At 41.1% G+C, this 23,450-nt stretch overlaps 1 protein-coding gene across 1 annotated transcript; it reads left to right on the plus strand.

Annotated features, from left to right (window-relative positions):
• Positions 1 to 721: 721 nt before the first annotated feature.
• LOC103779566 (EF-hand calcium-binding domain-containing protein 5-like) lies at positions 722 to 22,040 on the plus strand (the record flags this gene model as incomplete). Its single annotated transcript, XM_008947199.1, has 10 exons — positions 722 to 1,287; positions 5,337 to 5,493; positions 6,428 to 6,491; positions 8,298 to 8,368; positions 11,954 to 12,109; positions 16,837 to 16,936; positions 17,672 to 17,869; positions 18,002 to 18,556; positions 20,444 to 20,658; positions 21,884 to 22,040. Coding segments are annotated over exons 1-10 (2,239 nt in total), but the record flags the coding sequence as incomplete, so codon positions are not given.
• Between the last annotated feature and the right edge of the window lie 1,410 nt (positions 22,041 to 23,450).

A 23,450-nucleotide genomic window follows, 5' to 3' on the forward strand; every position in this document is an offset into this window, starting at 1 on the left:
TAATCTTGTGAACAGCTTAATTATAGAGTTCATGGTACAGAGTTTCCCTTTCTGAGGGAGATGTACTGACCCATAGCTCCACATCCTTGTTAACAAAGTGACCAGAGGAAAAAATAGTTGCCAAAGGTGAAATTAAGTAGTCTATGGGACAAGCTTCCTCATTGCTTTTCACAGCTACAGTGAAGATGAAGCAGAAGGCAGCATGTAGAGAAATCTTGCTCCTAGGCATCTGGTATTTTCCATTACTTGCTTCCTTGGTCTCATACCCCCTGGGTTTCCTGGAGGCATGGAATGGAGCCTAAGCAGAAATAACGTTACCATGGGTAAGAGGAATCCACTGGTTAGAAGTGAGGGACAAGACTTCTGAGCACTATTCACCACTTGGTTTCTGAGACTATAAGTGACCTGGAATTAATCACATCTCTTCTGTGTCTCAGTTTCTTTTCCTGTAGGAAAGGAACACACTTATTTAGTTGCTCTGTCTCCATGGGCTGTCGTGATACATAATTAATCTTTATAAATCATTTACTGATCTTTGAAGTAGAGGGGCTGTATTTATTTAAAAGTACAAAGAAGCAGTAACAGAATAAGGAACACAGAAAAAAAATATTAGTTAATTCCTAACAATAGGCTTTTTTCCTGTGTCATCTGCTAGGACACTGCTGCATCTTTTGGCATTATATAACATGCTGCTTTTGTTCTGTGTCACAGTGATTGAAGTATGGCTGCTCAGCCAGGAGAAGGAGCCCAAACTGCAGTTCTAAAACATGCCAGACGTGGAGGTAAGAATATGAGTGCCACAGAAATGAAGAGAAATCAGCAGGATGATGAGCTGCCATGTCTGAGTAATTACGCTCTCTGGAAAGAGTTTTTTTATGAAGAGGTACAGCAGAGGTGTCTGAGCCTGCAGGAGGCAAAGGTGAAGACAATTTGTGCACAAAAGGAAGAAGAAGACAAGGTAAAGAAGAGAGAAGCCTGTGACTGGCTGTTCAAAGAGTGGTTCAGTGAAGAGAAAGAGTCACTAGATACTCGCATCTATTTGCTTGACAAACTCCTACCTACATTAGTCCCAGGAGTGGAAAAACTGTTAATGGAAGTGGAAAGAAAGAATGTGCTTGCACCAGACAAAGAACCAACCCCATTTAACCCCATTAATTTTCTTGGTGAATATCTGATGAGATATAACCCTCGGTATGGTATTTCCTCAAAACCAGGCCCATATCTGAGAGGAATGAGGATGGTCACAAAGGAGCTAAAAGCTGAGATGCCAGGCACAACATCAGAGAGGTGAGAGAGTTGAAAATGTTCCTGGTCACAAGACCAGAGCTGGTGTCTTGGTCTCTGTTTGACAGAAGGAATGATGGGAGTGCAGCCTGGCTGGCAAGGTGTCAGACAAAATGTACCTTGTGGAGTACAGTGCCAGAGATGGTAGTTGTCTCTCCTAAAAACTTGAGAAGCAAGACAAATGCCAGAACATGTCACACAAATGAAACACTAGTTATTCCTGTTTCAGGCAATATTCTACCTTCACAAGTTTATAATTCCTCTTCAGACTCTACCTTAATTACACGTGGAGAATGCAAACTGCTTTCAAACCGGTCTAGGTTAGTGACAGCTGTTCTTTAGGAGAGGTGTTAGTATCAAAGGTCTAGGGACTCTTCAGATATTTCTTTTATATTCTTACAAACTTGTAAAAAGATAACCTTCCTCCTTCAGGATGATTTCTACTAGCAACAATATTGTCCTGGCACATTGTAGAAACTCCTTCTCCTGAGAGTTTTACATAGGCTTTCCTTTCAGGACCAAAGCTTTCCTCCTCTTTTCCCTTTAAAGTAGAAACTGGTTTGTATTTTATTATGCTGCTTATTTCTAGGGTGTTTTCTAGACTGCTTGCTTTAGTTTCATATTCAATGAATATTGGAAGGGGGTTCCATGGTACCTCACAGTATGCTAAGGTTGGAAAGTGAGTGCATTGGGTGAGCAATTTCATTTCATTGCTCTATTCAGAATAATACAGACATGAGCATTGGGAGTTTATAGATGACCCAGAGGTGATTGTGAATGATGTCAAAATTACTCATTCACGACTAGATCACTTGATTCTATATCTGTGTTGTGGAATAATGACTTCTATTTGAATGGCTGTCTTATTTGCATAAATAGTACATACAGCTTGAAAATTGGTTTCAGGGTTTCAGTGTCAGGAATTAGGGAAGTAAAATGTTGACAAGTCTTATGCATAAACTCTAAATGAAGATAATTGAGGTTCCCAGTATTATAATGAATAAAAGAATATGTTAAACTTCTCTCTACTGCTCTGAGTTTCTGTCCCTCTGTGTTTCTAGTCCACACACTGTTAGAGTTCATAGGAACATGCCTTGTGTGAGTACGACTAAAGCAATGTGATAAACTAATTTCCTACAGTCACTTACCTCCCTCTTCCCCACAGATAAAAATAATTATAGTGGACTGATTGTGGTCAGTGTGTAACAGCTCAGGGGTTTTTTGTTTTTAACTCATAAGCAGACATACCATAGTACAACCAGAGCTGGATACAGGAAGTTCGGAACCATATCTCATTTTTCTTTTGTAAAGGAAACTGAATTAAAATACAGAAGATTTCCTGGGGTTTGGGATTATTTGTTTGGGTTTTGTTGGGGTTTTTTTCTGCTAAAATACTCCTGGTTTTCATTGTAAATCAGAATTTATTTCTGGAGGGGTCAGATTTTCCTACAGAATGCAAAGTGTTGGCTACCTGTGACATGTTATCTTGGCCTTGGCTATTAAGTCCATGTTTACATTTGGAGACAGGTTCTCAATTTGTAGCTATCAGAGCTGATGCAAAGAATTGACTGTCAAGACTTGTAGAGATCAATCTCTCCACAGACAGCACTGCCACAGGGGTTTATGTAGCCATAGCTGTAGCAGGTTTTGCTTATCCGCTGGTAGCAGTATCATGGGATTTGCATTCACAGCAGCTCAGGATTTACATATTTGTGATGGCTCTGTTGTGGGATTTGCATAGAATCCTTAAACCACAGCAGCAGAAGATTTTAGTGACACTGTGTAGCACAGAGCCTCCTAATGTGAGTCACTGCCTTTCTGAACAGGAAAAAAAAAATGAGAAAGGGCAGTGTGTGCTCAAAATCTCTCACATGAGCACCAGAAAGATGAGGAGTGAAATTCTTGCTCCAGTGAAGCTCCCGGGAGCCTTGACATTACCTTCAGGAAAGGCAGGATGTCACCACAGGCTCATACCTAAAGCTTCCCAGTCCTCAGCAAGCTCTCAGTGTTCCTCCATCTCCCCTTAACTGCCACCTGACTGGGAGTCAAGGCATGCAGGAGAACAGATGGGAGAGATTCCTCATCCAAAGGGACTGATACCTGGAAGACAGATTTCTTTGTCCAGGGCTGGCAGTCCTGGCTGAGTCACCCCTCTGTGTGTGGGAGTTAGGAACATGTTCCATTCTGCAGGGGGAACTCACCCTTGCTGCCATCTCCTCTTTTCTGGAAGTGGCTGATACTGGAAAGATCTCACTTTGAAACGGGCGCCCAGCGCTGGGATCTCCTGTTCTGCTGCTCTTGTCCAGGGGAAATGTTTAGTCCCACACCAGGGACACCAGGCAGAGGATGCAGCTCCCTGGTTTTAGGACCCTAGAAATAAATGCAAAACTGCAGCACAGTGCAGGCACAGCACATAAACGTGCCTTGTGCTGGGCACTGCCCATATTAATCATCAGAGCACTCTGGCAACTCCTAGCATGGCCTTAGCCCTGCTTTCAGCTTGCAGGCTGCTCCTGAGGAGGAGCTGCAGCTAGAAATGCTCTGGTTTTCTCTTTCTGTCTGTAGCATACACTGGAGAAAAATCTGTTAGTCCATTGAGCTTGGTACCTGCTACATAACTCTTTGCTGTGTCTGTAAAGGCATCAGAAGATTAGAAATTATTTCACCCTTCCCCTGCTATCGAAGAAAAATCTATTAGTCCATTGAGCTTGGTACCTTCTACATAACTCCTCTTTGCTGTGTCTGTAAAGGCATCAGAAGATTAGAAATTATTTCACCCTTCCCCTGCTATCGAAGTGCCAGAGGCTGAACTGCCTCAGCAGGTACTTGTGCAATGCCCACAACTGATTAAGGAGCCCAGTTATTCATTCAGAAACCGCTGTGATAAGTGGCCATGAAGTGATAAAACTGACTGTGATCAGTGAATTGCTGTAGTGTTTTAAACAGGCCTTTCTAGTCGTTAGAAGAAACATAATTGTTTTATAATTTCTAGGATGATCCCTAGGAACAGAAGAGAGCAGGGACAGGATCAGCCCATCTTCACAATATGTGAAACACAGGGAAGAAGGGAGCAGGATTCATTAGTTAAGATATAGTTAGATTGGTGTGTTCTCAGGTCCAAAAGAGGAGCAATGCCCCTTACTCTGACTGGCTGTGGAGGGTGCAGGTGAGAGCCACAGAGGTGCCCAGGGCATAAGTCTCAATATGGAGAGATTCCAGATGCCTTTGTGAGCAGAAACTGTTCTCCTCATATGAACTGATCCTTTGGCTTTAAGAATTTTGAACTTCCTAAAGGCTTTTTTTCCCCATTTCATAAATGAACAAAGACAAAACCAAATCGGATGAGTTCTATGGCATCAATTTTATTCAGTTCTTTTGTTGTGTGAAATGGAGTATTGGGAAAAACATGGTTGGCTGATTACAGAAACAAAGAAAACAGAAGGAAAAAGAAAGGGAGGTACTTTTAGTCCAAGCTTGCAAACTGTATGTGTTCAAAATGAGGAGAGGCTGGTGTATTATCCCTGTCCTAAGGCAGTGTGGATTTTATTGTGTGAGACTGCTTCAGAAATTTCATTGAACGTTGTTCTTTGCCAGGGCTGTGCTTATGTGAAATGGTACTCAGGCTTTCAGACAAATGCGTACTGATGCAATTTTGTTGGTAAATCAAGTGTAGCAAAATTAGGCACCTCTCTTCCTGCTAAAATTGAAATGAAATTGAAGGACATCTACACAATAAATGATTAGTGCCATTATAAATGTGATTAGAGTTACACTAGATTTCAGGAGATGGTACATGTCAGAATATAAATACTCAGCCTCCTTGGAGCTGGCCTCTGAAAACACAGATTACCAATATCTAGTCCAACAGTCACACTAGTAATTTTGTGCCTCAAACATCAAGTATTTATTTGGAAAAAAATTTACTTGTACTAGAAGGACAAAAATTTCCAGAGTAAGTTATTTGATTTCCTTTTGTTCTTCAGGGTAGGCTTAATCTACCTTAAATATATGTATGATGATATCTTTCTAAACCATATTCCCATGTCCCACAGGCTGGCCAGGATGAAGGCTGAGGCAAAGAACAAACGTCAGGAAAGGGAGCAGGTGGAAAATATGAAGTCTCAGGTGAAAGAGATGAGGAAGGAGGCACTGGCAGTTCAGTTCAAAGAGTGGACAGTGGATGTCAGTGGCAGAATACCTGTTGCAATGGTAACTAGGGATGATCCTTGTTAACACACTGGTGTGATAGCTCCAGACAGGGGGGAAAGGAAGTTTGTGGTAGTGCTGCCTGCCCTGGCATGACAGCTCTTAGGGTCAGGGTGCAGGTCGTTGCCTACCAGTTGGTTTCACAAGGCCCATGGAAACTCATGGAGGGGTGATGCATTCTCCACAGAGGTCCTGGGGAGCTAAATGCCCTGTAAGGTGCTCAGACACCCCTGAGGTTGCTGGACAGGTCGTTACCTACCAGTTGGTTTCACCAGGCCCATGGAAGCTCATGGAGGGGTTGTGATGCTTTCTCCACAGAGGTCCTGGGGAGCTAAATGCCCTGTAAGGTGCTCAGACACCCCTGAGGTTGCTGGATACATACCTCATCACTGGATGTCCTTCTCTGCAGCTAGTCATCCCTCAGACTCCCTGTTAAAAGATCCAGGGCAGCCACTCTTGCTCTCCTGTGACCTCCATTAAATCTTATTTCTACCACTGTGACTCATACAAATTGATACTGCAGCTCAGCAAAAATGAAATTTGCAGTAATATCTCTCTTGGTAAAGCATCTTTCTTGAAAGTCACAGAAGGCTCCTAGGAAGTTGTCCTGTGGTAGCACACAGCACAACAGAGACAAGATCTACATTTAGCAGGCCCCACCTGTGTGTGGCAGGAAGCGGGGCTGGGCCATACAACACACTTTTCTAAAAAAAAAGTAATATCTCTCTTGGTAAAGCATCTTTCTTAAAAGTCACAGAAGTTGTCCTGTGGTAGCACACAGCACAACAGAGACAAGATCTACATTTAGCAGGCCCCACCTGTGTGTGGCAGGAAGCGTGGCTGGCCCATACAACTGATTCTTCTGGGTGATTTATTTTAGTAATTGGCTGTTGTTGTCTGCATGAAACAGGCCTTTGACTATAACCTTGATTTGTAGGTTCAGAGTGCCCTGAGGTCTTTTCCAGATATCATTGCCTCTGCTTCTATAGATGTGAGGAAAGGTAAGTTTTTGATGTGTTTCCCTCAGTTTTATTTCTGTGGTCTGAATTCTGATGCAAACGGTGAGCAAACCGCAAACAAATTTAATAATAGAGAAAGAATCTCTAAGGGCAGTTACAGCAGCTAGATGTGAGCCACAAATCTTCAGACAGATCAGAAATAGACTGAACCACCATGTGGTTGGTGAATATGATCGTGAAAAGTATGGAAAGAAGTTTAAAAAAAGCTTTCAGAGAGATAGAAAGATAAGATGCAGGCCCTGTCCACTTACATCCTGCATTAGCCAGATATTGCCATGTGCTGACTGTAATTTTTAAGCAGCTCTGTGACAACCTCATTCATCTGCTCTGTCCCATGGTGTTCCCTGTCTCATGGGAGGTCTTGGAAATCCCATAGACAGTGTGGCATACTGGAAGGTAGGGAGGAAAGGTAGGATCAAGAAAATTAAAGTCAAACAGAGTTGTTACCATTTATGGTTATTGCTGAAGCTTACCTAACACTCCACAAAATAGCCCATCTTATCTAGCTGTTCCCCTCACCAGTCCCAGGCCTGCCAGGGACACACAGCACAAAGGCCTCTGCACCAGAGCACTCAGCACAAAAAGGGTTTCCATAATGCCTGTCCACTTTATATAGCTTACACCTGACCTCCTCGAATAATGATAATCCAACAGATAGAGCTAAGAACACTCAAGTGGCAACATACAGCCTGCTGCCTGCCCTTTACATCATCATGATCATCAGTAATGACAATCTGCCTTTGCTAGGAGGTGGGATGATAAGCAGGGAACTCTAGAGTGCACTTCTGCTGCTGCTGGAGTCACCTCTATGTCTAGAGCTTGCCCTTTCTCAGCCCCTTCTATATTACAGAATTGTTCCTCTGAGTAATCATCCTGTATTGGTAGTACGTTGTGTGAATGCCCAACACAGCCCTTGTGCTCCTGCTGGGGGGGCTGCAGTTCTTGAGTATGAACAGATACTTGGACATGAGATTCAGAAGAAGGAGGTTTCTGTTGAGATGCTGGAGGTGCTTTAGGTCCTATTTCACTAATAGTGTGGCTCCATTTCTTAATGAATTTCATTTAGTAGCATCCAATATACATTAACAGAACATTAAGCTTTGTTTTATAGTTTAATATAGATAATGTTTAGAAATGTCTTAACCAAAAAGAGATAAATGTATTCTATGGTGAATTTTCTCATTATTCCTGATACAGTGTGGAAGAAGGAACAGAATGATAAACCCAACAGAAACAGCATGTCTGTGCCAAATGGCCTCGTTCAGAAGTCTCTGTAGCCATTTGATGTATCTTCTCAGTTCCATTACAGCAGCCCAGAAGCTGACCAAAAGATAGTTTTGAATATTGTCATCAGTAAAAATGTTGCCACAGAGCTTTTTGGGAAAATACTATGATTTTCTGATTCCACTCTTGCAAAGCAGAATCCGTGTCCCCAGAATTTTAAGGCAGTTTTATCTGTTTGTTAAATCAGAAATAATTTCTTCCCTTACATTGTCATAAGTACCATTAAAATCACTGCAATTTTTACCAATATATGTCAAGAATAAATATGACCATACAGTTCTGAATAGATAAGTACAGATTCTCAGCAAGAGAAACATGTAAGAATCAGATTTATAGAGTCTTTATACAGTCAAATGCTTCAGCTACTGTGTAGGACAACTCAGATAAATGTAATCTAGCATGAGAAGAAAGATAATGTAACTTACAGTGTGAAAAAAAATGGGTACAACATGCAAAACCACCACTGTTTGCTTTCTAAACCAATATCCTTTCATTTTTTACTAGCAATCTATGACAGGAAGCTGGAAATCATAGACACATTGGAAAAAAAAGTAAACATAGATGAATTCACAGAGGTGAGAAACAAAATAAGCATCTGATTCAGAATATGATGTTTATTACAAAATGGCATTTCCCTGGGTACAGCTGAGGTGAGTAAGTGAAGGACTTCACTTCTCCAGGATCCCAGTAACTGGCTGTATGAAGACATTTCATATACCATCTCTGTATCCACCCTCTGCTGTCACAACACTTCCATTGCACCCAGCAAGGGGAAACGTTCTGCTCTCAGAGCTGCATGCAGCCTGTGCTGCTCTCTGAGAAGTTCCTCTCGAAGCAGTGTTTTTTAGAACAGCCTTCTCAGTCCCTTTATAGAATGCCAAAGCCCTGAATCACTTGTGAATTCAGATTTTGTGTTGGCTGCTCAAGGGAGGGTCGATGTCCCCATATAACCATTAGCCTGAGGTAATTAGTACTGTCCCAAAAGTATTGTTATTTGTGATTAAGATCTATTAACCATAGGAAAACCTAACAAGTGATGAACTGTGAAGAGAAGCTCTACCATTTTTGTCCTAAACTAATACTGACCTGAACCATAACCAAAGTGCAACAAGTGTCATAAATGTGTGAGAAGCATAATCAGGCTGAGAAACACACTGTTTTAAAATCAAAAGCTGTCACTGAGAAACACCTGAAGTGTGGTTTAACTCACCAAAATGTAGTAGGAAGTTTCACCCCCTTACTCTAGTCTTCATCCAGTTGAAAACAACCAAATCGGTTGAAACTATATTTACTGAAAATCTCTCCAGGCCAAGACTTTGCCAGTCATTTCTACCTATGACAGAGCTAAATTTTATGGCTGGGTAATTAAACCTGTGAAAAGGGATGTTTAGAATGGAAATAATGACAGACCCTCGGTGGCAGCAGTGCTAGTGAGTGCTGTTACAATTAAAAGCAGAGTATAAAGCAGCTGTGCTGAGACTAATTTCAAGCAACCATGTGTGATTTTGTGCCTTCTTCACTCTCAGGAGACTCACATGGTTGGTATTTTGCACAGAGATGCATCTTCATGCTAACTTGTTGAAGGCTTTTTTAAGCATGAAATGAGGTATTTTTAAATTTAACCTCAGAATAACTGCATTTAATTAAGAAAACTATTGAGGATAATGGGAGCCCAGAGAGTTGCCTTTGTCACTAAAATGAAGCATCGATCCGTAGCCCCTATGGTACAGGTATAAGCACTGAATGAATCCATGCTCCATAAGCATTAGAAAAATATTTGAAAATATATTTTGTGTACTTCTTATTTTAACTCAAATATAAGACAATAGAGATCAGAACCACAAAAGACATGGGCTGTGAAGCTGTCTGATTCACCAGCCAGTGCAACACTCTTCTCAGAATACACTCTCTGATGCTTTTTCCAGACCAATTTTAATTGGATCAGATGATGAGGCTTTCATCACTTCCCTTGGGAAACTGTTCCATCATCACAGGCCTCACTCTCAGGACACGGCTGCTTCTAATCCACAGCTACAATTTACCTTTGTTCATCAGCCTGCATCGTCCAAAACCAGAAAGAGAGATGAATTTTCTCCTCACTGGTCTGGGCCCTTTCACATGTGGAAAACATTGCTTTTTAATGGACCTTAAAATTAAATGGCACTTTTTTTTTTTTTTCTTCCTTGAATTCAGTGCAGCTTGGGGTTAAATGCTGTTAGAAATTCAGTAGAGAGACCTCACACGTTGTTGTTGGTTTGGGGTTTTTTTGGACATGCAAAACAGTGGCTGTTGTATTTTTACATCCTTCGTGACAAGCTCATTGGGTTTTTTTATACTAAAAATGTTTATATTCCAGACACAAGTCCTTAATAGGTTTATTTCACAGGCTCTGCACTCTTAGATGCAGAACCCCCAGCAGACTGACACAAAGCTATTGACACCAAGGGAAACACTCACATTCCTTTGGTAGGCCCAGAATCAGGCTTTAAAGGTGAGATTATTTCCCATCATTGCACGTGGCTTACTCAATTACTATTGAGATCAGGAGGACCAAACAGCAAAGTTCCATTGTTATTGGTGATACTGCTTTCACAAGCTACAGCAAGGTCCCACACTGGATAGCAAGGAGGAAGTGTGCCAGCTTTCTTCTGATGGGTGTCAAAGTCTCTTGGTTAATAATAAATAAATGTGTGCATATTATGTGTGCAGCACTTTACACAGTAGAGCTCTTTACACACATCAGCTAGGAAAAGCTTAAGACTCTAGGAGAGCTCCTCCTGCCCACAGAGCTGAACATATGCTTCTAGAAAATGTTCTGGGAAGCTGTTAGACAGCAGTATTAATACATAAGCCTGTGGATGTGTCATCAAGATGACACACAAAATAACAAGCTGCTTGTCCAATCTGCCTCCTCCCAACTGCTGTCATCTTTAAGGTTCATCTGTCACAGGGCTCTGGCTTGTAATAGCTCTGAAAAGCTATTAGATACACATAGCCCCAGATCTCTCCACCTTCTCTCCAACCCACTTAGGTCCTCTCTTTTTATGCTGAAATGCAGAAAAACCCACCCATTGCCTTAGAAGTTCCATTTTCCCACCAGCCACCCTTCAGGCCATTGGCTGCTGCTTTTCTGCTCTTTTGCTCTTCCTCTCCTCACCACTTGTCCCATATATTTGGAAATTATGCAACATAGACATTAATAATAATAACATTAATTTTTCAGTTTGTTAATGCCTGTGTGGCTTTTCATCAAGCCCAAGATGTTCTAACACTCAGGTATTCGTAGTCTAGAAGTGGGATAATGGGAAACATTCTGTGATTTGGAAATTCCTCCTTTTAACTGTATGGGCTCCCTGTTAACTGTGGCTGGCTGCAGAAACCTGCTATAATAATTCAGGACAGGCTTTGGGATTGTGGTTTGTTCTGGTGGCCATTATTATTTATGTCATGCACACCACATTTTTAGAACCTTATTGCTTTTGCTCATAAAAACCACATGGCTATAAATCCAAAGTGTTAGAGTGTCTCCAAGGCTAGAACTTAAAATAAATCTCAAGTCAGTAGTATTCCCAGTGTCAGAGGAGTTAGGTGACAGCAGGCTCATTTTCAAAAGGTTCTTTCCTTCCTTTATTGTATCCAGACCAGTTCTCTAAACACAGAAATTGTGGGCAGTGGTCATTTTGTGGCATTAGGGAGTTGAGTGACTGTCAGCTCTGCAAAAACGAATGGCTCAAAATTCCTCCTTGGGAGGCAAGTCAGAATACTAAATGCTGCAAAACCCATGGAGAACTTCTATCCTCCCTGTGATAACCTGGCTTAAGCAATGACATTTCACAAGAAGGATTCTGATTCAGCAGCTCTGAACCACTGAACATGATAAATGGCCTCTGGGCCAGGAAAGGAACTGTGCAAGATGCTTTTGTGCAGTGCCTGGTGCAGCAGTGTCCCGGGCTTGTTTGCAGAATATTGCTGCTTCTGACAGAAAACAAAGTAGGGGGTATAGAATCCATGCAGCAAGTCAGTGTTTTGTTAGGAGATTAAACTACAAATTCCTGTATGTTTCATTGCATGCAATAGATTTTCAGGAATTCAAATAAAGGCGAATATACTTGAGAAAAAAAATCTATTTATTTCCACTGCTGCTTTTTATCTTTCCATAGTATGTCCATTCCTACACTGAACATTTTTCACATGACATGTTCCAAGAAATCCTGAAGCATCTCCGGCAGTGTGCTGATGACTTTCAAGAAATGATAAGACATGATATGTGGAGGCAAATGTTTGTTGATCTCTTCCTTGACTGTGATTGTGGAAAGGTAGGCAAAGCAGCTCTGAACCTCATTTCAATATGGTGATGCTTCCAGTTTGGTATTTCTCTGGGTCACTGCTTTCTTTATATTCTTCATGACTCTAGACATTCTCATTGTGCTTATTCAGCATTATTTTAGAGGACAATAACTGCTGCATTGTCTTCAATTCATAGTTTTTAGACAATGAAATAACCAATAATCTGTAAGCTGATGGCTAGTTGCAAACTAAATGACCTAATGTGATGACTTGAGGCTAAAGTCTGATGATTCTGGAGAAGAAATTAACCAGTCCTTAGTACTTCTGGTCATCACCTCTTCCCACAGCACCTTCAGAATGTTTGGGTTCTAATTTGTCTGTTCAGCCGTATTTTAGCAAAGATAACCTGAGGTAGATTGACCTTAACAAATGTGCACATTACTACAGTAGTAACATATATTGCATTTATTATGTTGCATTAGTTTACACACCTTCAGGGCTTCTATCAGTGAATCTCATAACTTAAATTTAAACTGCAAAATAATCTATCTTTGCAGTCTCTCTAAGGAAACTACTGTGAATTTCAGCCACAGTTTACGGACAGGAAATTAAAATACAGTAAGTTGCAGAGGGTTATAGAGCTGGAAATGGAACTCAAAAGCTACAATTTGGTTTTCAGCAGCTCTAAACTCTATCATCCTCTGAACACACCTGTAGCCTCATTTAAAAAAAAAAAAAAAAGCTAGACTTATTAGAAAATCAGTAAATAGTAGGAGCTAAAGCATAGAGCCTAATATCAATAGCATAAGGTATTGCTGAAAACTTGGGCTTCACCCAAAAAGTATGGTACTTGTTATGAGTAGCTAGTAGGTAAGAGGTATCAGTTAGCCAGCTGCTGGCTACTACACAGCAAATGGTTGTAGCCAAAATCTTAGTGTTCTCCCCTGCATCAATTACCTATTCCATCCAGCACTCCTCTAGTGATGTTTACAGCATGCCTACCCAGAATGAACTGTGCTCTACGATGTCATGCTAATAATGTCATTACCTCTAGGAGAATGGAATTACTGAGCACGTTTCAACACCAGTGGTGTGTTTCAGGGAATAGGAGGCAAGCTGTTGTTTCAGGTGTGAGGAGAGAAATGTGTCTGAAGACATTTCATTTTCCTATTGGTCTGTCAAGAAGAGCTGTGATGGGTCCTCCTGGGTAGAGTAATATACGAGTCCCATCTTTGCCATGCATTTTGAAAGGTTCCCTCTTTCCCTTTTGTGTTTTAATGTGGCTTTCTTCCTATTATGTCTGTGGCAGTAATCACCATCTCCATGCTACTAATCCCAGTGGAATCTCAGAGGCAAAGAGCCAAAAATACTAGCACAACATAACAGGAGTGAGCAGCTATCAGCACAAATGCCATCGCTGCCCAGACAAACACGACCAGAGCACAAGCATGGTCGCTGTTTCTAGCCTCCAAGGTAGCCTTGCTCTGCAAATTTGAGTTCACTAAACTGTAGTGTGCACCATGCAGTTCTTTTAAACTGGACCTGATTTCTTTTGTATAGCTCTAATAGGTCCTGCTATAATGTTCCCACTGGGAAGATAAAAGATGCAGACAGACCCAAAGACTTCAACGACTTGAATGTGACCCATTACCTGTGGTACTCCTCGTGCAAAGCACAGCAACACAGTTGTTTCAGTTCCTAATTTACATGTGTTTGGTAGCAGGCAGTTATTCCAGCCTGCATGGTGAATGTGGCTGGCTGCCTCAGTGCGCTGCAATTAGGGCCAGGGAGCTGAGAAAGCAGTGTTTAAATTACAGTCAAATTAGAAGGTATCCACATGATCATTATTATGATTTCAAATGCATGCATCCAGAAGGATGGCAGCTCAGCAAGAACAGCCTGGAGTATACAGTGAAGCAGAAACTTTCCAAGGCAATAGCAGAACACAGCTGAATCACTGCTCTAATGCCCCAAAAAGCAAGGGCTCAGTGAATTTTAAGCTTATTCTCTTTGTGCTCACATGTATTAAGTATAGTTTCTTTTATACATTATCACAGAATCTGCACTAATTTTCAGGGATGTTTTAAGCCCAGGATCTTGAAATGTAACTTAATTTAGTCAGATATTAGTTTCCAAACTAGTAAGTTTGAGACATTTCTGATTACCTGTCTTGCAGCACAGCAACAACAAAGTCTATTTTCTCCTGACCTTTCATGAGTGGCTGTTCTTCCCATCTTGCTCACCAACAAGGATATTTCCAGAAAAAACAATCGAGCGGTTAAACACTGACCTGTCTCTGATTAAACAGCAGGTCTAGTTTAGTCTGTGTTGCTAAAGGAATTACTCATAGATCACAGAACATTGCTGAAAACAACTGAGAATCATCACCTGCCAATATCTAGGTGGCGAGAAAATTAGGTCAGCATGTTTCAACTCTGCAGCCACTAGAGCTGGCACTTGTTAAAAGTGGAGACAAGTTTTGGGCGGCTGTACAAGCACAGATGGCCTGCTGGCATTTCTGGTGGAGGCTGTACCTGCTGACGAGCCTCCTACCAGGGGCTGGGGCTTTCACCAGCCTCCCCAGTCACACACGAAGTACAAAGGAACACGACCTTTGCCAGTAAATGCAGGAACCCAGAAAAATAGTGTAACTGGGTATAGGACCTTGGAACTGGTTTTCCTGTTGTAATGCTCCTCTCTTTTATAAATAGCTTTACTGTAACATGTTCCAAGGTAAGTTGTAAGCTAAAGTGTCCTGAAATAACAGAGACCTCTGGTAGAATGGCAAATCTGTATTAACTGTAAATGTTTAACCAAAGTGGAAAATATACCCTTAATTCACATTCACTAACTTCTGAAAAAATAATTTACTATTTTTAACAATATGTAAAAATAAAATTATTTAATCTAAGCCACAAAAACCCTCTTCTAGAATCTGATTTATCTATATCCTCTAAATATGTTACTTTAACATGACAAAAAAAATCTAAATCCCAAAGCAACATTTTTATTTTCTTTTTAATAATACTTCATTCATTGATTTACCTTTTTAATCAATCAAAGCTTTGCATTAGTGCTGCCAGCTTCAAGGCAACCAGCAGATGATTGTGACAAGTAACAGCTGAGGAAATTTAAATGGAAAATTAAGTGTGCATAACAGAAATGCTGAATAGAGAATCCAAATGTTATGCAGTGATCTGGTAACACCTTCAAAAATGTGTTCTGGGTTTGTGTATCTACTACATGGATGCAGAATCAAATCTGATATATTCAACTGAAAAAATAAACAGCATGAAGAAATGTTTGCGTGGGAGCATGCAAGATATTTATATATTAATGTCAAGTAGATGAAGTTAGTGGGAATCAGGGCTCACATCTTGTAAGTTTAGGGACAGAATTATATTATGACATTTGTTATCCCAAACCCACACATGGCTGAAATTCAACTGTGATTTCTAGCATTTTTTTTTACCAGAAGGAATGAAGTTACAAGAGCCTGAAACACTAAAGCTGGACTGGACAACAGGTTACATTTCAGTTCTGATCCTTTTCTCACAATCTGCAAACAGCTTTCAATTCCCTTTAGAGAAAAGGTGTTGCAGTAACAGAAAATGTGATTTATTCACTTAGTTTCCGGTATTAACTTCCTTGGGAGGCACTTCTCCACTAAGTGATGGGTATCTCTCAGTTGTTTTTAAATCCTTTGTTCCTAAACATTAACGCCATTAATTACAGTTTTAGATTATAAACAATGCAGTCACCTTGAGCTCATTTCCAGAAAAAAGCAGCAAACTTCTTCCTTTATTTCTTCAGGAAAAGGACACAAAGAATTAAAAGCTTGGGGAATTTTACATTTTGCAGTCTTTAAGAGCAAAATGTGAAAAGGAAACCAATAATTCAGTTGGAAAGCTACTTGCTTCAAATAATGAACTTAAGTAAATCTGTTCTCTAATTAACTACTGTATTTCACTAATGAAAGAGAGATTACAAAGGTGGCAGGACTTAAGTAATGACAACAGGAGTTCATCATAAAATGGAAAGCTTGCAATCACTTAGATTTGCTTTACTTTTTAAACTCACAATTTCCTGATTGGAAGTGGTCCGTTTAATTGTCTTTTCCTGGTTTTATACACACACACTGTGAGCAACAGGGACATAACAAACTCTGCATGTTCCTCTGCATGGAACTACAGATGCCTCTCTCACCTCTGTGGTCAAATGTTTATGAATTTTTAAAGAAAATCAGGGAGGTTGTCATAACAGCTCAGGTTTTTTGACTAATAATTTTCCCAGGCAGTTGCCAATAGGTAATGCTTCAAAGGAGATGATGGGGTACTAAATCAAACTACAATGTACATCACTAACATAATACAGCACAGCCCATAATATATGTGCAAATTCTTCCATACTACTGTCAAGCAATCAATATCTGTCCTGAAAGTGTGAAATGTTGAAGCTTTGATCTTTACATGAAGAACTCCTTTGGCAGAAGTGGTTACAGTCATCTCACTGTAATTTGTCAAGAATATGCAAAAGGATGTGCCTGCAAAGTCATATCTCCAGCTAAGCCTAAGAGGAGAAATTTTTGCCTCTGTGAAATACATTCAGGTCTTTGAAATATTTACTGATGTTCTGGTAATGAATAATTTTCAGTCACAGGTAATTCTTGGCTAATGGTGCCTTTGTAGTGCTGCAAATGTTGATGTAAGTCTCAAGAACCAGAGAAAAATACAATAATTGTAATTTTTTGGTCTAGGTTGGTCTCTTAGACAGACAAAAAATACTTGCCCTGCTGACAGACTTCTATGATAGAAGCCCTGTGATTGCCAGGAGGGGATTCTGTAAACCGAGTCAGTGTAAGTATATGGTATGTTACAACTGTGGTTAAAACATTAGGAGGCCATATGAGGTTGTAGAGTTAATATATGCTTTATAAGTGTTACCAGAAATGGACAAAGCCTAAAAAAGGATCCAAATGAATGCTGTGACCTGTACACCATAATTTGCAAACATGTTTTGCAAACTGTGATGCAATGTTCAGAAATACTTCAGGATCCAAAACATCTCCTTCCTACTAAATGCCCAAGTCCTTTTTGGAAGTAGGATTAAGGAAAGACTACTTTACCCAAAGCAATTGTCCTTTCTTTCTGGGCAACATTAGAAGTTAATTTTGTGTTTACACTAAAGTTTCTCCAGGAACATGGAAAGATAAAGAAAAAAACACACGAGAAGAAGCTACATGGAAGTAAAATATTTTTAAGATACTGCACAGTAATTGCTAAGATCAAATGCAAGGCAAATTACAGCTTTCCTTCTTAGTAAGGAGAATTATGAAACGTGATATTTATTTCAAAAGAAATAGGGTGTAATCCACAATAATAAGTGCAGTTTTCTGCAGGCGAAGACCTTATTCTGAAGTTCTGTGTTTCTGAGATGCATGTTTGCAGAAGGTACTTTCTGATAGTTTGTATTTGCTCGGGAAAACCTTTTTTCTTTTATTTTAAATTTTCTTTACAATTTATATATTGTAAATGCTAGAGAGCATAAAACCAATGCAAATTATCAACTTATTGATATTTTTTCTATTTTAGGGCCAATAATTGAGCTGCAAGATATTGAGCTTGTGGATTTATGGGGAGGCCTTGACCAGGAAGTTTGTGAGGAACTTGGTGAAAAGTTAGTCTTGACTCAAACAGGAATTTCTGAGGGAGAGACATTAGCACATCATCCTGTAGATGATAATAGAAAAGGCACATATAGAATGAGACCTAGTGTCACAGAAGGCCTTCTGGAAGAAATGAGCATGAGCAAAGCTGAGGATGAAGGAATTTTTAAGGAAGAAAGCCAAGCAGCAGAATCACATGATGCTGAGTTGAGAAAGGAAGGTGAGAACGAAGTGTCAGCAGTGAAAAGCACTGATTTTGAAGCTAGTGACTTGGATGGAGATACCATACACAGTGAGCAACCCAGTTTCCATGAAGATAACAAAACTGAGAAGCAAACTGAGTCTGCAGGTGCAGACAGACAGGAGGACTCTTTTGCAGGATCAGCCTCTACTGGGCACAGTCTCGGTAGATGTGGAGAACCTGGATCTGAAAAACAAGTGGAGGAAGAAGAATTTAGCCTAGGTAGAGAGCCTGATACAGAAACAAATAGAGAAGAAGATTCTTGTACGTTGGACAGAGAAGCTGGCTCAGAAGGGCAAGTTAGTCAAGAGGAGGAGAATTGGATTACAGAGTCAGCCAACACGATTTCAGGACCAACACCTGAAGCTACAGCTATGACCTCAGAAGACAGAGCTGTGGCAGACATAGATGCTATTGATTCAAAACAGGATCCTCCAGTTGCAGAGGTTCTGAAAGAGACTTCTGCAAGAAAAGAGAGTTTTTCTAGTCAGCATGGCAGCCAGCTTGGCCAACAGACAAGCTCAGAGACAAGACTGCAGGATGAGGACATTCTGCAAGGCCAGGATAAAGGTAAAGCCTTCCCCTTTATTCTGGCAGACGTTAATCTTTTACAACATATACATCTGGACTGTTTTTTCTATACATGTATTTTTAATCCATTTCAAAACTATCGAAAGCATGTGAGTGTTTTCTGAAGACACAACACCAGAAGCTTTGATATCTTCTCAGCTTGGTGTTTTCTGCCAAGGTTTCGGAGTGTGTTCCTCTGACAGGATGGCAGGTGAGTCACTTTGCTGGTGATCTGTATTCAAGGCACTGAGCAGACTCTTTAATTCAAGCAGGGACTTTCTGAAGCAGCAGCATTTTTATAATAAGGAGAAACTTTATGTTCTGTTTCACTCTGTAATATTAGTATAGCAAGACAGGAGCCTGAGCATGTTAAATATAGAAATGACTTTTAGTAATTTTTAGACTGATTGCCCCTGAGTGAGATATGAGATCATAGAGCAGGAACCTTTTATTTTAATCTCTCACTGTGTTTCCAAAGGAATATCATACTTCTTAATTGTGTACAAAGTCCCTTGTTCTAGGAAGGCTGTGGTCAAGCAACTGTGTGTTCCCTAAGAGGTATTTAAAGACCAAACTCCTTGCTCACGCTCTGTGAATACACTCTTGTGTCTCAGGTTAAAACACAGCAAGAACTGGGTCTACATTGCCAGAGCAGCCTAGTGACAAACTTACTATGCAAAGGGCAGTAAAGCTGATGGTACAGCACTCTGGCACCTAGAGCTTTCTGTGGTTAACTTCCAGTACACAGCACTCGTCTGTCATTCAGCCAGGCCCTGGATGTGCATCCCACGTTGTTAGGGGCATGAAGTACTTCAGTCTTCAGAGCAGAATCACACCCTGTTCTTGCAGAAATGATGGTGTGGTGGTGCAATGCTCTTTGAGGGACAGGTGGATGGAAACAAGAAGCCTGAATATAATTTTAAACCTATCTTGGAGAAGAATGTATCTTATTACTCTTGCTAAAATAGATATTTGTAGTTCAGCTGAAGAAATGTAACACTCACCAGGTGAATTCCAGGAAGCAATATTTCCAGACAGTAAAACTAAATAACTGCTGATAACAAGGGTAACTACAGAGACAGAGAGATAGATTTTACATATTAATCAGCCCGGTGCTCAGACTAGTAAGCTCTGGTTCACAGAAGATTTCTTTTTAAAATTGCAGGTCCAGCACACTCGGACAGGCAGGATTCTCCAGCTGAAGCTAGCCAGGAGTTTGAAGTGCCATGGTCAGGTGACTGCTCATGCCAGCTCTTTTCATCTGTTTTAGAAACTGTAGCTAGGATATATGTATTTAAAGGCTTTTAGAAAGCTGCATCTTGTGTCTTTTTTAAAAGCTTCTTTGTGTACAAGTTATATTTTATCTTTCATCAGGTGACCTTCTGACTTGGGACCTAAGCCGCAGGTATAGTAGCTATGGAGCAAGAATTCCAGAGGACTGGAAGTGTGAGAACACTAAATTTCCAGGTATTTGGTCACAAAGTTGTGTGTTCACTAGGGCACATACTGGCTGACAGTGTCTGCAGACATACCAGTACTGCTGCAAGCTGAAAGGTTGGGCAAGAATACAAACACTAATTCCCAGAGCTGACATCAAGACAAGAGCAGTGTAGTCTTTGTTTCAGAAGGCCACGTGCTGTATAACAGTCATTTTAGCTGACCTGTATTCAGTGATTTGACCTGGCTGTATGATAGCATCCATGCTAGACTGGAGCATAAATCTGAAGAGATTCTATTAGGAAAGTACAAGCAGATTAAGGCCTTTAGCATGGAGTCAGTCTGTATTCAGCCACACTTTCACTGGATAGGAAGCACAGGATTCAGGACTGCATCGGTGTTAGGGCAGCGTTTGGCTTCCCGCTATGCACTGTGCTTTCTGCCTTTCAGACTTACATCCCATCATGGCAGAGATTCAGAACCACTGGGCTCCCTGTGCTAGGAGTGCCTTTGATGAAAGCTGCCTCAACCTGCCACAGTTTGTACAGCTCATGGAGACGTTTGTTGGTGAAAACATTTCTCTGCCGACTGTGAAGAGGCTTATTGCATTTATCAAAGAAGAATACAAACAGACAGAAGAGGAAAAAATGGAACAGCTAGAAAAAGTAAATACTGATAAGTGTTGCCGATCCCATGTCCAAACAAAAAACAAGCAAATGCCTACAGACACTGACAAAGTCAGCTCTTAATCTCTTGCTGGCAGAGCTATTCACTTGCAGCCTTGCATGCTCTATTTCATCAGGAGACCTTTTACCCCATTGTTTTCATATGGGTCCTCCCTCCCTAGCCCTTAGCTCTAGAAGTGATGACAGACTCACCCTGTAAGAGGTTGTCTGGCTGTTCTAGAGCTGGACTCAGTGAGACAGCGGGTTGATAGGTAATTGTGAAAGAGCTCAAAACATTCCATTCTGCTTATTCACCTTTATAATAGCCAAGAACCTGATCTCTGACCTACTGCACTGGTATGTACAAATGAGGATGTGGATGTTTGGGGGAGGATTTTAAAACAAGTGTGTTTGGTTTTCCTGTATTTGAATGTGCACATGCTTCTTTGTGTTTAAGTTACAAGCTGCTCTTGCCATGTGTTGAAAAAATATATTCCCCTTCAGCAATATCCTCATGCACAGCATCAGGGTGCCTCATATCACTTCAGAGTACAGATACATTTTGTGGTGGGTCTGTCCATAGTAGGCTCTAGCTGCATTTTCCTCGGACCTCTTTCTAGTTTTCCTCTGTGCTGCTGACCTAATTTGGATGAGATATTGGATCTGACGTCTCCACTGTCCTCACGCTGAACACAACACATGCTGCCAGGATTTTGGCCTTTGAGAGAATTCCACTCAAGTCATTTATCACCGTGTGCTTTGCAGAGACTGGGTTTAGAGGACTAATTGTACCTGCATTTCCTTGGAGCCCACACACTTCAGGGCAGCACCAGCAAAATAACAATGTATGGAAATACAAACCATCACAGCTTTGGGTGTTTCTAACAAGGCTGTGGTTAGTACTTGCTGGGAAGATATTTGTATTCTGGGAAATTTGCCCTTGCCTGAGTTGATCTCACTTTAGATCCAGCACAGGCTCCATTTGTTCACTGGGAAATAACCCTCTGCAGTGCTGAGCCTGCCTGGGATAACTGCACTGTTGGCTGTGTTCAGCGTTTCCAGATATCTCCCATGTTCCATGATTCCTGTCCAGGTCTGAGCTGTGTATGTACAGATTTGGCCCGACCCACAGGAAATACTGTGTTTTCCACATTTGTGCATGTCTGTATTTCCACTGAGCAGCAGTGCCAGGAGTGCCCAAAGGTCAGCTGCTCCTCTGTTGCAGGCTCAGTGCACTGCTGGTGTGGCCCAGCGGAAGCTGCTTCTGGAGGCACTTTTCCAAAAGTGGGACAACAACGCATCTGGGTTTGTGGACCTGGAAGAGGTGGATGCTGTTCTAAGCACATTCAAGGAAGGGATGGAAAAAGAGGCTTTGAGGAATGGTAAGGAAACACCCCTGCTCTAAGAGAACCATGTCAGCACAGTAGGCCTTCAAGCACTCAACGACAGTGCTAATGAAGTTGGCAAGCACCAGTCACTTTCTGTTTTTCCAAGCACTTGTAAGCATACATGTTATGATGTATAAAATGGGAAGGAACAGTTATCCAGACCTTCTTGTTAATGCACAGCTCCATCCCCTCCTCTTGTGTGAGGCTCTTCTGTGACAGATTCCCAGTCAGAGAGGTAGCCCAAAGCTTCCATGGCATTGTAACGTGTAGAAAAATTATTTCAGGTGTAACATGCAATATATAATTGTGCTATGGCAGTGAGAAACACATAAAGCCTGAGGACATGTTTGGAACCTTTAGTCTAGCCTGTTATCCAGCTATTTTTAATAGATAGATTTTCCTGTGCTATCTCCTGGCTGTGTACAGGTCTCTTGTATTCAAAGCATGCCAGAATACACTAGAGAAACATGGAGGGACATAGTCCTTCCATGAAGGGCTCATAAACTAAATGCCAAATAAATAGAAAGATAGCATAACAAAATCAATATCACCTACAAGCAACAAAAAAATTATTTCTAGCAGTGTCAATGAAATCTCTCAAAGACATTGTGGAACAAGCAGGCTTGGGGGAAGGGTTCACAGGCATTGCACTCTTCCTGGATGAAAAGACAGTGTGAAAAGCGGGTAGAATTATTTGATTTTCCTTGTAAGTGAAAAGTGTAGTATTACAGATATAATGGGGAAAAGAAGTCACTGTGCTGTGGCTCAGTAATGAAGGCACTCATCATACCATGTTCAATTCCATGTGTATTTCTTTCTTCTTATCTCTCTTCAAAAAGAGGAGAAAGTGGAGATGAAAATCCAAACATTTTTACACCATCAAAAAATTCTTCATCCTACTTCTATTAGAAAACCAGAAATTAAACTAAAAGATACTGACTGTTCTTTAGATGATGGACAGGATAAGACAGCATTAACTGTCAGCTCCACCATGACTGGGGCCAGTTAGTACTTGCTACATCTCCAGCTAAAATCAGTGATAAAATGCCCCCTGATCCCTGGGGGAGAAGGAGAAGGCTCTCAGCTTCCATAAACACCCGTGTCTTGGTGCTCTGGGAGGCAATCAGGGCAGCTCCCTGCCTGTTCCTGTGCATCATTACAGCAAAGCATTTTCTATTACCCTGTTCCTAATAGCCCATTGCATGTATCGATCACAAAACACTCCCTGCCTGCCAGCAAAGTCACATTTGGACCTGGCTGTCTTGCCCTGCTTAGCTGGCTAGTCAGAGGCAGCTTGACAAATCACTCGCTTTTCTTTTATTTATTTCTTGGGGTCCAACAGGATTTGGAGTCGGGATGCAGACAGAAGCGCTGCAGGCGTTGTTCTCGGCGCTGCGCAGGAGC

Source organism: Merops nubicus, unplaced genomic scaffold, assembly GCF_000691845.1.
Source record: "Merops nubicus isolate BGI_N331 unplaced genomic scaffold, ASM69184v1 scaffold12279, whole genome shotgun sequence".
Taxonomy (NCBI): domain Eukaryota; kingdom Metazoa; phylum Chordata; class Aves; order Coraciiformes; family Meropidae; genus Merops; species Merops nubicus.